We start from the raw sequence: 18742 nt of genomic DNA, 5'->3' as shown, positions 1-18742 counted from the left end.
TATTGTTCTCTTTCATCATCTTGTGTTCGAGATCCACCTATGGGAGAGACATGGACAGCTCCCCGATTGCCCAATACACTCACAGTAAGGTTCTGTAAGCCGGAGAAAGACGGTCACCCAAAGGGGCGGTGCCTGACACGTCCCATAATCATGAACCCACCATACTGACTCACACACATAACTGCTGTGAACTGGCAGGACATGAAACGTGTGTGGCACACACAAGAGAAGGAAGGGTTAAAACGACCCCACCCCCAAAACCGAATGTGCTACCGAGGTTCTGGTGACATCCAGCCGGTAGTAAAGCAGTCAGTAGTTGACGACGGTAGTTGTCGTCACATCGTTGCTGCATCAATGCGACGACGGGGCCAAAGAGAGCCCCGGCCGGGCTCTACCGGGGAGACCGCGATGCGCCTCTTCTCACTGTCAGGGAGACCCGACAGGTTCAGCCAGAGCGCGCGCTCTCCCACCACAGAAAGCGCCATGGAGCGCCCGCAGGTTTGGACGGCCTGACAAGTGTTAGGGAGGACGAGGCCATTAACAGTAATGATCTCCTTCCAGAGCGCGGGTGAGGGGGATCCCTTGTCCAGCTGTTGGCCTAAGTCGTCCAAAATGGGAGGGAGGAGATATTCAGGGCCCTGACAGCCAAGGCCAAGGATCAAGAAGCGGCCTGGTGCACAGAGGCAGAAAAAGAGTCCGTCTTGTTAGGCAAGACTGGCTTCGGGGGAGTGAGCAGCCCACCCTGGACTGGGTTGAGGTGCTTGGCGATCGATGGCTCGATAGCGGGGGATCACCCATGCCAAGAGCCGCCATATCCTTCACCTCTAGACTCACAAGACCGTGTTTGAGATCGAGCGGGTCGATCCAGTTGTGCCTCATGTGCTTCGCGCACGCTGGGAGGACGGGGAAGAGCTGTTTCCTCGGACCGGGAGGGGGTCCCAGCACTTTCCCGTCATAAATGTCCCTTCCCTGGTCGGTGGCACTCTGTGGAGCTGGCCACTCAATGTTGAGGTGAGCGGCCGCTCACTCATACACTTCCAGGAGGATGGACTGAGGCAAGGCCGTGGGGGCGTTGGCCTGGGGAACGCGAGAGGGCAGGATAGCCTCCTTGTCCTCTAGGACCCCGAGAAGGTCCGCGTCGTCGTCATCACCAGAACCGGCCGGTTTGTCGACGAGTGGGAGGTTGCCCGCGAAGATGTCCTCTTCGGGGAACGCAGGATTAGGCTGGTCACCCTAGATGAGAGATGTCGCGCCCTAGGAGGCCCCCGGTAGCGTGTCATTGTCACCATGTCCCCCATCCGAGTCAGAAAAGCCGAGCTGGACACACTGGGTCACGGCAACTTTAAGGCAGCGTCTGCAGTTCTCCGGGTTCTCCAAACCCTCTTCCGCATGCTTGAGGCCCAAGCAGACCACGCAGAACGGGTGAAGGTCCTTCGAGGCAATCCGTGCACCACGGATGTGTATGTACATTAAACGTAATTTTGTGGCAAAAAAAATTAAACATGGAAATAAGTTGTCGTTTTTATTCTATTGTTTACTATAGTTATTTGATTGGTCAGTGTCATTATCGGTTTTAGTTTTTGCTGTTGTAGGCTGTAAGGAACTTTGAAATAACTAAAATCATTTGGCGAAGTAATATGGACGTGTAATGCGGTCAAGACCTGCCTGTAACTACTTTAGCTGTGCGTTTCCAAGAAAATAATAGCATATATTAGAATGTCCGACAACCAACCAGATTCATGCATTCAACAACTCTGTAGTATAAGGTGAAAATAAGTTCATATTGACATATCGTTTGAACGTAATCAAAAAGGCAACTGGAGTATATTTCAACTTCCAAAAACTGTCAAGTTGAAATATTATGGGACATATGGTATCTAAATAGATAAAACATGTAAATCCATCTCATTTGTTATTGCTTATTGTTTAAGCTTATTGATTTGACTGCTGAACTGACAACAAAAGTGAGTGTGACTTACTCTTGTAGTGTAGGCAGCTTCTGGGTCGTCCTCCAGAACTCTGGACAAGCCGAAGTCTGACACTTTACACACTAGGTTGCTGTTGACCAGGATGTTGCGAGCGGCCAAGTCTCTGTGCACATAACCCATATCCGACAGATACTTCATACCAGATGCGATGCCACGTAGCATGCCCACCAGCTGAATCACTGTGAACTGGGCGTCGTGTTTCTGACAGAGACGGGAAGAAGGGAAAAGTCAAATAAGGTGTTTTATATCTACTGTATAAACAGAAGTCATGCTATGGGTTATAAAACACAATGGAACATGGTGACTCATATCTCAAAACACTGCCTGACTTTTCCAAAGACATATGTCATGAGCTAACTCCATCTCACGACTCATGAAATGGTTTTGCTGAGAGTAGCAGATCCTTGACTTAATAAATATGAGCGTTTGACTGTCTTTGCTGGTTTTATCCACAGTGTTCTGCAACTTGTTGAAGAATATAAATAGGATGTACACAAGAACACATCGCTGACTGCATATCTGAACTGAAGCCCACTGGCAGGCTCACAGTGTTTACACTGCTGCGTGTGAATAGGCCTTTTATACGAAGAATGATATGCTCAGGACTTGGAGATAAACACCATGGGAGGAAGCGCTTCAGTAGGAGAGGGAGAGACTGGCCGGATGAGTGAGATAGCATTGTTTTTTCAGGGAGCTCTGGAGAAATGGCTTTCTATACCAAAGAGAGGCAAACTGCAGTTTTAAAGGAATAGTTCCAAAAAGGTTTTCACTCATCTACATGTAATGTCCAAACCGGTATGACTTTATTTCTTCCGTAAGACATAAAAGGCAAAATTTTAAAGAATGTTCTCGTCAATTATTTTCCTAGTAATAAATACGAATCAGTGATATTTTAAATATAAAATAAAATATCACATAGACAAGTATGTGTAATATGACAAACATGACAAGTATCAGTGTCTATATACTGTATACTGTATATATACTGCTATATTTTTTGTAAATATTTTGAATTAGATTTTTTTTGTATTTTAATAAAAATTTAAGTTTTAGTCATTTTGTTGTGTTTTTATCATTTTTATTAGTTTTTTTTTTGGTTTGTTTAAATTTAAAACATTTGTCTGTATAGTTAATATTAATGTTAGTTTATATATATATATATATATATATATATATATATATATATATATATATATATATATATATATACATATATACATATATATATATATATATATATATATATATACATATATATATATATATATATATATATATATATATATATATATATATATATATATATATATATATATATACTTCTCACACAAAGCTAAAGCTTTTTATTTCAAAAGATTTGAACTATCCTGCATGGGTCACATGAACAACTTTTATGATATATTTGGAGTCAGTTTTGAAGCTCCAGTCAGTTTTGAATCTCCAGTCCCCATTCAGTTTTCACTTCTGTGTTCCACAGAACAAAGAAAATCATACAGGTCTGGAACGACATGAGGAGTAAACAATGTCAAATCCTGTATTATTGTTTGATCTATTTCTCTTGTTTCTCATTGTGAGTTTTGCTCTTTCTTCCTTTCATTCCTTGTCTCTGTCCACTCTGTTTTCATTTGCTTTCTGTGTGAGTGTTTATGTACTGCATACAAACTAAGTTTGGATTAAAATAAATCCTGGACCACCTGGAAGAGAAAGGAGCTCAGAGAGGTTCAAAGGCTTGCTAATAATAGTGACGAGCAGTGGCGAGGAAGCGTGTTGGAGGGAGGATGACAGATCTCTTTGATAGAGTGCAGGCCAGGCTGCAGTGCGCAGGAAATTGCTGCAGAACACTGCAACTTTTCTCTCATTTCTAGGAGTGGGATCCTGTGCAGACACACGTGGAACGAGTTCATATAGGTCCTGCTAATTCCATGTCTTGTTTGCTCAGGTTGTTTTAATAATCTGCCTTTGCATACTCATTTCAGTAGAGTGTATCAGTTAGTGTCCACTTTTTCGATGCTCTTGATTTCTGAAAGTTTTTTGCTAGTTCATCTCCTGCCCAACCCCCCCAAATGAATCAACTGACAGTAAAATAATTTATAATGTTATAATACATTTCTATTTCAAACAAATTCTGTTCTTTTGAACTTTTTATTCATCAAAGAAGCCAAAAAAAAAAAAAAAGAAGCATATTAGAATTATTTCTGAAGGATCATGTGAATCATTCTGTGATCATGTGAAAACTGAGTAAGGGCTGCTGAAAATACAGCTTTGCCATCATAGAAATAAATTGCATTAGAAAATATATTCAAATAGTAAACAGTTATTTAAAATTTTAATAATATTTCACAACATTAATGTTTTTACTATATTTTTGATCAAATAAATCCAGCCTTGGTGAGCATATAAGAGACTTATAAGAGAAAAATAAGTTTTGAGACTTCTCTGATTGGTGGATCTCTCTTCAAGATTATGGGTAGCGTAGTTGTCACGGTTCATGAATCGGCTGTCTCATGCCGTGTCTGCGTGAGTGTAATTGTGTGGGTGTGGTTACTCGTTGTGTTGATTAGTGTCACCAGCAGTCATCAATCCCAGTTCCCTTTATATGCCCAGTTAATTCCCTCTTATGTTGTCAGATCGTTGTGGTGGTTCCTCGGTGGATGTCCTGTTCTCGTGCCTCGTCTGCAAAGTTCTTCGTCTGGATTTCGTCAGTTTCTTCGTGTCGTCTGGATGTTCCACGGTTCCTGGGTTTCACTCGAGCACGCTGACCACCGCACCACCACCGGATCGCCATCTCGTCCCTGCTTCGTTTGCCACCAGAGTGTTTGTCCCCGACCTGTGTCTTTACATCTGACCACATCTAAATAAACTGAGTTTTACTTGCATCCTCCTGTTATTTCCTCACAGTAGTTCTCCACTAGGCTCTTTTTAACACATTTTTTTTTAAAGATGAAGTTTAAAACACACCGACTTGCTTCTATATCACACTGGAGCTCATGGTAAATAGAAATAAATCTCTCAATGGAGAAAATTATTAGGATTTTTACTTACATAGCCCAAATGTTTCACTCCACGATCACACTGTATATGTATTATTCATTGTAGTGCCCACGTCTAAACCACTGGACATTTAGAAACTCTGCATCGAACCTCTAAATAAATGGTTACACTCCTGGATAAAAATTAAACAAAATTTTCAGTTATTTTAATGAGGGCAAGCTCTATCCAATGCATCAAATTCTGCTGTGTTCATTTTGTTCTACAAATAGCAGATTGTCTGGCATGCCCTGCTGGTGGTAAACTGTTGAAAAATTACACAAAGCTGATAAATTCATATGTCAGGTGTATAAGAGCCAAGGCAGGATGGCCACAGCCAAAGGTTAAGCTGACCCATTTAATGATCTCATTAGCGCATTTATCAGCACTTTTCAGATGGGCCATCCTACAGCCTGTTGTTTGCTTGTTTATTTTCGCAGTGTGAGCGATGGGCTAAGAGGAAGTCATCTGAAGGACAGAGCATGCCCAGTCTGTTTAACTGGCACGGATGGATTGGCAGGCGGCGAGCCAGTCTCCCCAGTGCCGTTTCAGTCTGATCGCAAGCGAATCCACGTTCTCTATGAGCGTTTCTTCTGAGCACAAGCCTGGTCTGTTCCGTGTGAGAGAATGAGGCCATTGTGCACATAGGCTCAAGTGAAATTCAGACACTACAAAGCACTTGAAACACAGGTAGTGTCAGTGTCTATTTAAAGAGGCCTGTGCCTAGGCTACGAATACCAATGTGATGAATTTGGGTGATGTTGAACACAAAGGCACCGTCGAAAAAAAAAACATAATCTTTCCGCAGCAAATAGAGACATAGGTGAGGCAGTGGAGAGCAATTTGTGTCTATTTGTACAAATGAGAATAAAATGTTGAGAGAGCTTGGGAGAATTGAAGGCATGCTGTGATAAGCAGGTACTGTGAGAAGGCAGGAGAGGCTAAGACGCAGATGGGTTTTTAAATGATTTTAGGATGAGCCCTCTGTGCTTTTCTTCTGTTCATACATAATGGAGTCTCATTAAATGTGCTCAGTGTGTCACACTCACTCGCAGGAAGCCATCCAAGGAACCGTTCTCCATGTACTCGGTCACTATCATCACGGGTTTACCTGAGGAGAGAGAGAATTCAGACATGACTTAGTCTAATCGAGAAAAGATGTGCCAAAATTGAGCTGTGCTTTTCTGCAATGCTGTCATTTCTTTTGGAAGGTTAAATTACCCAATTTGCAAACTAATGAGCTTATGTTGGACAAAAGAAAACATCTTCAAAGACAGACATTTTCAAGGAAAAAAAATAATACATTCAAAGGCATGGATAAGTTTGACCGTACGTTTAGATATATATGCTTAGCATAACTACTTTCAAAGTTATTTCAATGATGACACTGAAGAGGTTTATGAGCGAACTGGCCATGAAACCTGTCAAGAACATTTTTATTTTTTTATGATAATTATGCAAATTACTCTACAAAAATACACTACTGTTCAAAAGTTTGGGGTCGGTAAGTTTTTCTGAAAGAAGTCTCTTATGTTCACCGAGGCTACAGTTATTTGATCAACAATACAGTAAAAACAGTGATGTTGTGAAATATTATCATAATTTTAAATAACTCCATCTTATAATTTAAAATAACTTCATTCTGCATATATTTTAAAATGTAATTTATTCCTGTGGCGCAAAGCTGAATGTTCAGCATCATTACTGCAGTCTTCAGTGTCACATGATCATTCAGAAATCATTTTACAGTATTTTTTTATTACAGTAATGAAAAATCAGCATTGATAATAATGGGAATAGCACAAAAAAATTTAAAAATGAAGGGAAATAATTGCCATGAAATTGCAGAAAATCTTAGTAGGCTTTATTACATTATATTTAAAAACATTTAATTTTCTTTTTTTCCTTTTTTTTGTTGGATTTTGGGCTGAAATGTGACCTGGACGAGTTCCTGACAGGTTTCCTGAGATTCACTGAGATGTGGGTGTTATAAAAGGCTCTGGGTTAAGCAGCTGAATCTTTCTTATAGAGTTTAAGAGGGTGAACACAGATCAGGTTGTTGGCTACACACCAGGTTTTCAACACATTTTTGTCTGAAGCCCATAACAAGAGCAGGGGTGTCAGAGTAGAGGTGCACCTCTTCACATGACACCTCTGACACCACAAGGTCACCGATCATAACCATGACTTACTGGGACTTCAGGTAAATGAGAGTTTCCTGCAGGATGAAAAGAGTCTTGGACTGAACTTGAACGGACCACAAGGTCAACTGTCACTGTCTGACAGCTTTATTTTCTCTGTCCTGCAGCTCATAAATCACCGGTTTTATCATCTGCACTTTATCTGTGCCTTATTTCAAAGCCTGTACATAAAAACGACTTTATATCAATAATAGCCTTATGACCAGCCTGTGTTGTCACGATATGTACGTGCAGAAGTCATAATTTAGTCTTTTTCTCCTCCCAGTGTCCCGACAGCTGACAGCACAGCACTGTGATGAATGGAATTTATGAAATGTGTGTAATTAAAATGAGTGGAGAAGAGCAACACTGCACAACTCATGAATATAACAGTCTTGCTCACATCAAGTGGATGAACAGTGCAAAAGTTTTTTTTTTTTTTTATGAGTATTTGCGTCTTAAAATTTGTATTCCTTTACTTGGGAACTCGGGTATCACAATAGGAAAGAAAATACTATTGCAACTTCATTTCATACGTTAACATGTATTTGTTAATAAGGTAAGAAAAATAAACTTAAGTGAAGATATATTCTTTATAAATCTGAATACAATAATGAAGTCTTATTAACTCTCAATTCTGCTGCCCAACCAAATGTATCTTCTTTTATTGATGACTAAATATTTTTACTAGAAACATGAAAAAAATCGAATTTTTATGCAGCAACTTTTAACCATAGACTTTCTATGGAAGCTTGTTTCCACCACAGAATAACAAATACAAAAGGTAATTGCGTAATTTTATCTCACAATTCAGACTTTTTTTCCTCACAATTGTGAGTTTACATCTCACTTTCTTTCTGCGTGATATAAAGTTGCAATTGTGTTATAAAGTCAGAATTGCGTGATATAAAATCACAATTGCATGTTATAAAATTATAAAATTGTGAGATATAAAGTAGTAATTGCGAAAAAATAAACTCACAATTCTGACTTTAAAACACGAGATATAAAGTCAGAATTGCATGATATAAAGTCGCCATGCCGTTTTATAATGTCAGAATTGTGAAAAAAGTCCTTAGAAAGGCTTAAAAAGTATTTTTTTCCTTAGAATTGGACTTTATAACTCGCAATTGCGATTTTATATCTCACAGTTCTGAGAAAAGATGTCAGAATTGCAAGATATAAACTCGCAATTGCGAGATAAAAAGTCGCAATTATCTTTTAAAATGTTTTATTCTGTGGTGGACACAAGCTTCCATAACTTTCAGTGTTTTACTGCGCACATTTAAAACATTACACAAAACTGGAATGGACCAGTCTTAAGATTTCAGTTAAGTTGTTTTATGGTTTCTGATAGCAAAAAAATCCGTCCTCCTGAAACCACACATCTATCCTGTAAACTTTTGATCCTGAAATCCCGCTCGTAATCAGTATCCCGGCCCCTCCGTCTCTGTGAAGCAGCAATTGCCGCTCCACAAATATTTTGCCTTACGCAGGGCCAAAATCAGCAGGTTAAATGGGGTGTGAAAGTCTCTGGATTATTAAGAATTAACAGGGCAGAGTTAATAAATCACGTCATGTCAGAGGCTGAAGACACTTGCCAACCTCCTCTGGCCCCACGCCCCTTACCCGGCACCCCAGACTAACTTTCAAACACACGCAATGTGCACCACCTCCCTAAATACACACACGCACGCACACACACACACACACACACACACACACACACACACACACACACACACACACACACACACTACAAAGCCTCGTTCCTTCCCAGCAACAGCCACATTTGACAGTCATTTACAATGAAGTTTCCCATTATTTACAGTCAAAAACTCTGAAGCCTGAGCACAGTAAGATTTACTCAACCAACATAATCCTCATTTTATGAGGAATTATGGACATGAAAGGAAACCGTTGCATTCCTTTCAGAATACTACTTAAAATAGAATGAAACAAAACTTGTCCGGGAACAGAATGTTTTTCACTACTGAGTAAAACATTTGAGGAAATCTTTTTTTCTTTTCTTTTTTTTTAAGTTTGCCTGAATGAAAACAAAATAAAGACTAAAATAAAACATCTGATTTTAATATACTTTTTATATTTAAAATGTAACATATGTATAATAATAAAAATAAAATAAAAACTTGTACTTCAACAAGTAAAAAACTTCAAAACTTTTCAAAAACTTCAACATATGCTTTTGAACTATATATTGCGAAATGCCCTATTTAAATAAACTGAAACATCAATTGTTTTTATGGTGCTGTTGTTTAGGGTAAAATATTTTCCTCCATCATTTTAATATGCTGAGACTATAAGTACATTTGTAGGTTGATGTGGCCAAAATGTCCCAGAAAAATCAGTCTGCGCACAAAAATCAGGCTACGCACATCATAGTTGTTGTTTTTTTGTGAGCATGTGCAAGCGACTGAATGCTCAAATATCAAATATATTGAAGACGCCAAATATATAATGAAGATGTCATCTGTGCTCTCCATCAATGGAATACACTTCGCGGCTTGCACACTCAAGCTGTCTGTTTGAAGTTAGATAAGGTAAAGTGCGAACAATTTTTTTTCTTCCTATTTTCGCCTATGATTCCCTGAAGAGGATTGTGGAATGGATTAGAGAATTTAGCTTTGATCATGCTACATAATAAAGACTGATCAGGGAGATTTACAACCACAGGTGATTTACAGCCCTGTGTGAATTGTCTCTTGTGCTGGACATTGGCCCAACGTTACAAGAAAGAGGTCAATAAAAAAGTGGCTTTCTGTGCAATGGATTTGCCAACTTCATGACATTCACTAATATTCCATAACTGGAAACAGCTAATGTTTAATATGAGATACTCCCAAAAGGACGAGCCCTGAACTAACATCTCTAAAAAAATCTAAACATGATAAATGAATCTTCCGAACAGATTCAACTCACTGTAGAGCACAGTAGAATTATCACATGCTTTTCATATACAGTAGATGCAGCAAAAAACAAAACAAAAAAAACACCTAAATCATTCATCTTTCTCCTTTTAACATGGAATATTAGAAGTATTAGAACTAAAGTATTAGAAATAAATTGTAAACAGGTGGGTGCACTGAATGTGTTTAGTCAGTGAGTGGAATGTTACTTACTTCGTGTGACCACACCCTCCAACCTGATGATGTTGGGGTGGTCAAACTGTCCCATGATGCTCGCTTCACTGAGGAAGTCCCGTCTCTGTTTCTCTGTGTATCCGGCTTTGAGAGTCTTGATGGCCACACAGATCTCCTTCTTAGACGGGAGCTTCAGTCGGCCACTGCACACCTCTCCAAACTCCCCTGGTGAGAGATGCTTATTTTAGAGAAAATTAAAGCTGACAGGAGAAGCACTGATTTCTCCTCTAATTAAACTGTATTCATGCTTATTACCTCTCCTGACTGCAGTTGATAGATTTAAGAATTACATCTAAGCTTTGATTGTCTAAAATAAACTAAACATTATCTGTGGGAAAATAGGAAAAAAAACGTTTCCATTAATATTTTTGGTAAAATGTGCACATAAAGCGTGTTTTTTTATGTGGGTTGGAAAGAAATGAGAAGGAATCAAATAATATTGTTTTCTGCCTTTTTTATTTTAGATGATTAAATGCAGCAATGTGTTTTACATTATTTGTGTATATTTTCTGTAAAAATATGTTTTAAATCTATAAAAACATACAGATCCTTCAGGTTTATACTACCATTCAAATATTTGTGAAGGATCTTGTGACACTAAATAGTAATAATGGTGAAAATTTTGCCTTGCCATCACATATATTAAAATATAAGAGTCATTTTGAATTATAATAATATATCAAAATATTACTTTTTTCACTGTATATCAGTCTTTGTGATTAGGACACGTTTTTTTGTGATTTTATATTTTTTTTAAGGTGGAGCATAATGATGATCCTAGCCTTAAAGGGATAGTTCACCAAATAATGAAAATTCGGTCATTATTTACTCACCCTCATGTCGTTCCAAACCCTTTAGACCTTCATTCATCTTCAGAACACAAATGAAGATCTTTTTTATGAGATCTGAGAGCTTTCTGTCCCTACATTGACAGCTACGCAACTACCACTTTGATGCTTCAAACTGTTCATAAAGAGATCGTAAAACTAATCCATATGAATTGAGCAGTTTAGTCCAAATTTTCTGAAGAGACTCAATCGCTTTATATGATAAACACATTGAAGCTCAAATGTGCTGCGTAACATTAGAATGAACCTCACTGGTTCTCGCACGTCAAGTGAACATGCTTGAGCTTCCGTTTACCACAACTAATATGTAAGCTGATGATTGTTTTTATGTGAATAAAAGCCTAAATTCAATATTTTCATTTTGAACTAAACTGCTCAATTTATATGGATTAGTTTTACGATCTCTTTATGAACTTTTTGAAGCATCAAAAGTAGTAGATGCGTAGCTGTCAATGGAGGGAAAGACAGCTCTCAGATTTAATCAAAAAGATCTTCATTTGTGTTCCGAAGATGAACAAAAGTCTTATGGGTTTGGAACGAGATGAGGGTGAGTAATTACTGACAGAATTTTCATTGTTGGGTGAACTAACCCTTTAAATTGATTTCTAGGGCACATGCGCAGGTGTAAGGCAAACTTCAAAGCCCTCAGCAGGGGTTCAGATCTCCACAATGGACGATGTTGACAGAGACTTGGATGGACATTTGGGTAAAGATGATGTCACCACCTAGACATCCAGGCCAGGGCCATGTCCTGTTTGCAGAATTCGATGTGCAATTACTTTATTTCCCATGCAAGTTTAAAGAGATGGGTGAAATCCAGGATTGATGTCTGGAAAAAGTTAGCCGGAATAATTGCAAGCTGTCTAAACAACCGCCACGCTGGACTTGGCCAGCGCTCAGATGATGCTGACCATCTTAAATATCAACCTGGCTTAATCCTCAGCAGTGATCGCTCTGATAAGCTTTGCAGATAAATGAAGATCTACCAAAACCACGCTAATAGATCATTTTCCAAGTCACCTTTTGTATCACTTGCCAAAGTGTATGAAAGCTGTAAAACGCAGAAGTGACATTTGAACCAGGGAACGTGCTTATTTGTAGTGCGTAAGCCCTGATGTTTGTATGCCGACAGTATGGTGGTGCATCAAAAGTGAACGGTTCCTTTATTTGCTGGGCTCTGCTGCATTGTCTATAGAGCCATGAATCACAAGGCATTATCTTGATATGTGCTTCGCTGTTAAAGACATCAGGGATGCGGGGAGAGAGAGAGAGAGAGAGCTGTGGGGGGTGAAATATAATATCCCAGCCGGAGGTGTGCTCTGCTTACCCATGCTCCTCTGCTTCGGCAGCAGGCAGTCTATTAAAGGCATTGAGGCAGTGAGGATGAGCACTGGGAGGGACCCTTTTCCCATCTCAAAGCCACACACCTTCAGCTGTGGTGCTAAATGATTCTCATTTACACCACCTGCCATGTTTGTTACAAGTTTAACAACTTTGTTTCATTGCACCAAAGAGTGAGTGATGACGCCGCATACCTGCACCAACAACTTTGTCTATGGCGATACAAGACGCTTCCAGTTCCTTGGCGAATTCGTGCACGGCTTGACTCGGGTCTTCATAAGTGTGTGGGTCCACATAGGTCTTGATTCCAGGCAGTCTCACTGAAAAGAAAACAAAATAATGCCAGAGTTTATGAGGCAGGGGGTTACTGTTCCGGTTTCGTGTAGCTTTGCTGTTGTTGTGACATTAATTGCTTCTTTCTTCTGGCAAATGCATGTGAGTATCAACAAACAACGTGAAACCATTTTTGCAGTGAAAAGGCAACTATTTGGATGAATAGGTATAAGAAATAAATGACCAGTAATAGTTTGGCATGCAAATAGATGTAGAAAAGAAGAAAAATCATAATTCAGTATTCAGGGAAGAATCTCTTAATGTAATGGGAGAATTTCCAATTTTCTTATTAAATAATTATAAAGCTCACAAGACCAAAAAACAAAACAAAAACAAATTAGACAGCACACCTAAAAGTATGGTCACTTTTACCTTTGCTCAGCAAAATTTCGCAGGTGAAAGAATGCAGATGTAACAAAATACGGTGAATGATGCAGAAATAATAACAACAAAACCAACTCTAAATAACTGCTTTCTAAAAGCCTCTGACCATTTTATAATTACATAAGTGTAGTGTTGTACAAAACTGACAGATATACCACCAGAATGAGTGTCTCTCTTCAGTTTTGCTTTATTTCTAAGTTACGAATCTCTGCCCATACAGCAGTCACTGCTGAATCAAGAGGCTTGCTATTGGTTGGCACTACGAATTTGTGTCTCACCAAATTTGAACCAGATGCAAAATTTGCATAAACAAATTCCTTTGCCACCAGATGTCCATCAGCTGAAATTCTTCATCGTTCCGATTCCCATTCAAATGACTGGATTTTGCTTGTGAAATTTCGCAGAGCAACAATAAAATGTGACCATTGAGTGAAACAGCTTCTCGGATGAGAAAAAGGCAGGGTAGAATTTTTTTTTTGCTTTTGTTCATCAGGAATTAATTGGGTTATTGTCATTTTGGTGCACACGTGATCTGAAAAGAGATGTTTTTACATTAAAGATATTTGGCCCTATCATACACCTGGCGCAATGCAGCGCCAGACAAGTGTTTTTTGCTAATTTCAGCCCAACGCAGTTATCATTTTCACAATGCATTTGCGCCCATCCGCAGGCAAATTCCAGCATGTAAATAGCGAATCCGCCATGGCGCGAGCGCAACTGGCTTTTAAAGTAATGGGAGATGAGACTCTGATTGGTTTATTGCACGTTTCGTCCAAAACACACCCATTACTCATTAAGAGAATAGAGACAACCCTTTTAGACCATGCGCCGATTGCGCCGACCATTTTTCCCATCGTTAAACTGGCAAAAGTGGATTCAGACTTAAGTGCACTTGCGTCGTGCGCTATAGACCATGTGCTTCGATCGTTGAAATAGGGCCCTATGAGGTCATGGTGACTTTAAGACTGCAACTATCTTCAACATTTTGTTTGTATTTTGGGTTAGGATGTTAGAAAAAACCCTAACTTTGCACTGTAAAAATACTGATGCTTGTGCTTGGGAGGTCGAGTGAAAAAAATTGCATATTCCGACACAGAGGTTGTTGATTTGAATCTAAAGGATAGGAAGCTAAGGTTGTCAAGAAACGTAATTTGCTGGGTTTCAAGATGGATAGGTCTATTATGGATGACCTAATCAGTTACCTAAGCTATAGTCCTACAGGGCAGCTCATGCAGGTTAATCTAAGAGAAATAGTGTGGGCCTCCATTAAATTTCCTTCCTGATACCTCTGCCAGTGTGAAAAATGGTAGCATATGGACAATTGGCTTGCTGTAACTCGGGAGCAAAGGATATTACTTAGTCGTTACTGGGTTTTTGTGGGCTGTCTGACATTTAAAAATAAATACCACAGCAAAACTTTGTTTTTATTTTTACTATATTTTTAAGGAATGGGTATTAAATGCTTGGAAAGATCCTGAATACTTGCAAGACTGAAGAATAGAATAGAATACAGTCTATAAGATATATATATATATATACTCACAGTGGCCGTTGCCAAAGGGCAGCCTCTTTTCATCTGGATGTTTGGACTTGCTGTATCTACACAACCTGTCAATTAAAGTGATGAAAAGCGTTAATTATTCTTAACAGCTTTAATTGGAACATTTTTCTTCTCTAAACGATGTACAAAGAAACTAAAACCTGAACAGACAAAAGTCAGAGCCAGGAACAACTTGACTGTTTTGCTTTGCTATGAGGCATGACAGTGTTCTGGGGTCTTATAATAAGCCATAGATTCAGTGCTGTGCAGTCTGCCAAAATCAGCCCCTCATGACATGACACTTGACTCTCCGGGTGCCCGTTACATTCGGCAAAGCAGGGGCAGGGGAAAGAAAAAAACAAAGCTTCTGCCAAGTGAATCGTCAACTATTTATAGGCAGCAGAAATGAAGGGGCACACATTTTCATACTTCATATCTGAAGGGGGTGTTTCAAGGGTCCTGGGGAGAGACTTGAGACAGCAAAGTGACAGCTTCAAGATGGGCACACTTAAAGCCCTGCGTGACTGTGGTTTGAGTGACAGACAGACCTGCTAATCACAATGTAGAGCACTACAGTGAGGAGGATGATGGCCACAGCGGAGGAGATAGCGATCAGCACTACCTGACTGTTCTCACTGGAGATGGAAAAGGCTGGGGGAGAAAGAGAGAGAGAGAAAGGAAGATTTTTATGTACACATTGGACAGATTATGTATGTATGCATGATTATGGCTTTCTTTGCTGCTCAAGGTCAATTAACACAAATGTAACATTTAATTAGATTGTTTTTCTTTATTTGATCAAATTAATGACATTATCTGCCACTAACCACTTAAACCCCCTTTCCTCAGATCATAACTGAATCCTTCATACTGAAATATAACATCAAAAAGATAGTCTGTATACCTTTGTGGAAACAGAAGTGAGCTTAATTGTATAGAATATGCACTTGTAGGGTATTTCAAATCTTAAAAGTATACTTTTAAAAACTGCACGTGCAGATAATACAATATTAATGAAATAAAAGGCCACTTAAGTGTATACTTAAAGAGAGTACACTTTCATGTTTTTTGTAACAATTTGTAACAATTATGTCTTTTTAAAAATGATTCTAAATAAAAGATATAATTTGTACTGAATGTCAGCTTGCTTATTTTGCTCAAGATAAGGATTTATTGTTTCCACATGTCATGCAAATGAGAAACTCTGCTTCTAACCACAGGTCTTGAACCACACAACTTTGCGATGCTGTCTGTGAATGTTTGTTAAAACTATGTTTTCTGGAAACACTGACTCGTTGAACGATGCTGATAACGACATAACTAACTATGCTTTTGGGAAACACACACCAGAACATTCAGCAGTACACTGTAACCATATTTCAAAAACAATAAAAGTAATTCTGAAATTACATATAAAGATGTACAAAATATTAACTACTAGCATATTAAACTTTTTTCATTTAATTGCCATTAACAAGCAATTAAGTGTCCAAAACCATTTCATTCAGTACGTACTTATGTTTTTTTTATTTTTTTTTTTAAGTATATTATTTCTGTATTTACTCTTTTTAAAAGTTTAACAGGGTCACACAGGCTCTGGTGATTTTTATTAGTGAATTAAAATTTTAAGCAATTGTGTGCATATTTTTGTGTGCAATTTTTAGGTAATTTTCCACATTTGAAGAAGATGTAGCTACAGTAAAACAACAGAAAAACAAAACTGTGTCTGCATTTAAATACATGTGTCATGTGAAAAACACAGTTATTTGGTTAGCTCCATAAACACCGTCTGTTTTCCTTCAAGAGATGACAGTAAGTTTGAAACAATCCTGTATTCTGAATCCATCCTTAAACAAAGTTGAATGCAAAATTTTAAATATTTATCATAAACGTGACATGAGAGCACAGTTTATTTTTATTTTTATTTGGATGGTGTTGACACCAATTGAGTGATGACAAAGAAAAAATCATTTTGTGAGAGAATGGAATCAGCAGGAGGTTGCATGCTGATGTAAATCAATACCTCTGAACATATTGAACAAATTAATCCAACATTGGTCCTAGGAAAAGGAACCTTACTGTTTTTTTCCCCAGTACTCAATAATCGAGTTATGAGATTAATTAATAAATCAATGTTGAGAAATAAACTTCTACCAATCATTTAACATTTATGATGCTACTCATTTTCAGCTAATGAATATTTAACACAAAATATACACATTTATCTCTTTCATTATGGAATATCTAGTGACTGAGACACATAATTCCATATTCAGACCTTTTCTGCATGAGTTATGATCTCAGTTGTGCCACGGTGTATATTTCGCACCAGCTATATGTGTAGAGGCGCCTATAGATCTCTGATCATGCCCAGAAACCTGTGGAGAGCCACTCACAGTATCATTTCATTACATGAGTGTGCATTGATTTCCTATAAATGTTTCATTAGATAAAAAGGCCTTCAGCAATGCTGCTCTACAATATAGGGTTTACAAGTGTTTAATAGTGTTTCAGACAACAGCTGCCAGCCATCACGGGACAAAAGATGCAGCATGTGTCGTTTTAACCAAGTGGTTTACTGTGTGAATGACTTGCTAGACAGTGTGTGAGATGAGAAACCAAGAGAATTGTGACTATTGTCTATATTGTTCTTTGTTCTGCACAGCTGTGAATGGATTGAATAGATCCGGCGGTGGTGACTGGGGGAATGTGACTGTAAATAGAGAACAGTATGATAGGAAGTAAGTAAATGCTTACAGTCTGGGCTGGTCTCAAACTCAAACTTGCGACTGGTCCCGCCGTAACCGGCAGCGGTGCGCGCTCTGATCTGCAGCAGGTACGTGGTATCGGGTTTTAGGCCGTTCAGTGTGACATTTGTCCCCTTCGACCTCAGGATGGTGTAACTGGTTTCTTGTTCCTGCTGTAGGAAGTAAACCAAGAGGAAAACAGAAAGGACATAAATTAGTTTCAGCATAGCATAAACATCTGAGCATCTTTTGCCTGCAGCAACAATGCTAGATTAATGAATGAGGTTAATGGTGATTCAAATGTATCTTTTATGATATTCTTGGTTATTACAATGTATAATATCAACTTGAAGTGCTTTTCATATTTTACTTCATAATCCCATATACACTACTGGTCAGATGTTTGGGGTTGGTAAGGGTTTTTAATGTTTTGATAGAAGCCTCTATGCTCACCAAGGCTGTATTTGTTTGATCAAAAATACACTGTAAAAACTTTTTTTGTTTTTGTTTTTTGAAGTAGTAAATAAAAAAATAAAAAAAAATAAAAAAGATTATTGAGTATATTTTGCAAGAATACAATACTATTTCAGTCATTAAAAATCAAATGTGTTACTTGCCATTGCTTTCTGAAATGTACTACCAATTTCTGAGTGAACAATTTGAAGAGATCATAACTCAATTGTCTTTAGTTCACAGTAAAAATAGTAATATTGTGAAATATTATTGCAATTTAAATTAACTGTTTTCTATTTTAATATCTTTTAAAATGTAATATATAAAGCTGACATTTCAGCAACCATTTCTCCAGTCAGTCACATGCTCATTCAAAATATATTCTAAAATGTTGATTTACTGTAGTGCTTAAAAACATTTATTTTATTTTTAATGTCTTGCTGCTTAATATTTTGTTTGTGAGAACCATGATACATTCTTCTTAGGATTATTTCATGAACAGAAAGTTTAAAATAACAGCATTCATTTTAAATAGAAAACTTTTATAACTTTATCAATGTCTTTACTGTCACCTTTGATCAATTTGATTCACCCTTGCTGAATAAAAGTATTTCATAAGAAAATATTTAATAAGAAAATGTGGGCCGGGACTAGTTTTTATCCACCGGGATTTGAATTGATTAAGCGGGCATAATTTAATTTTGATCGAAGCTTAAGAATTTTTTATATAAAAATAATTT

General features: G+C 38.1%; 1 protein-coding gene and 1 long non-coding RNA gene across 4 annotated transcripts in view; both read right to left on the bottom strand.

The window, feature by feature from the left end:
• Positions 1-18742, bottom strand: part of epha3 (eph receptor A3) — a 133251-nt gene that overhangs the window by 23663 nt on the left and 90846 nt on the right. For all 3 annotated transcript variants that reach the window (XR_014207397.1, XM_082175293.1, XM_082175292.1), the window contains exons 7-13: positions 17560-17722; positions 15351-15453; positions 14806-14870; positions 12740-12865; positions 10336-10521; positions 6065-6126; positions 1980-2189 (exon numbers count right to left, since the gene is read on the bottom strand). Coding sequence is in view for 2 of the 3 variants with exons in the window: in XM_082175293.1 (XP_082031419.1) it covers positions 1980-2189; positions 6065-6126; positions 10336-10521; positions 12740-12865; positions 14806-14870; positions 15351-15453; positions 17560-17722 (915 nt within the window). In the remaining variant the exon portion in view is untranslated. The remainder of the gene's footprint in view (positions 1-1979; positions 2190-6064; positions 6127-10335; positions 10522-12739; positions 12866-14805; positions 14871-15350; positions 15454-17559; positions 17723-18742) is intronic.
• On the bottom strand, positions 6449-10320 carry LOC309502778. Its single transcript, XR_014207400.1, has 2 exons — positions 8915-10320; positions 6449-8872 (listed from the first exon to the last, which is right to left on the bottom strand). It is a non-coding gene; the product is annotated as an uncharacterized lncRNA (long non-coding RNA).

Source organism: Leuciscus leuciscus (genome assembly GCF_965113295.1).
Source record: "Leuciscus leuciscus genome assembly, chromosome: 7".
In the NCBI taxonomy this organism is placed as follows: Eukaryota; Metazoa; Chordata; class Actinopteri; order Cypriniformes; family Leuciscidae; genus Leuciscus; species Leuciscus leuciscus.
This window is presented reverse-complemented; position numbering and strand designations above follow the sequence as displayed.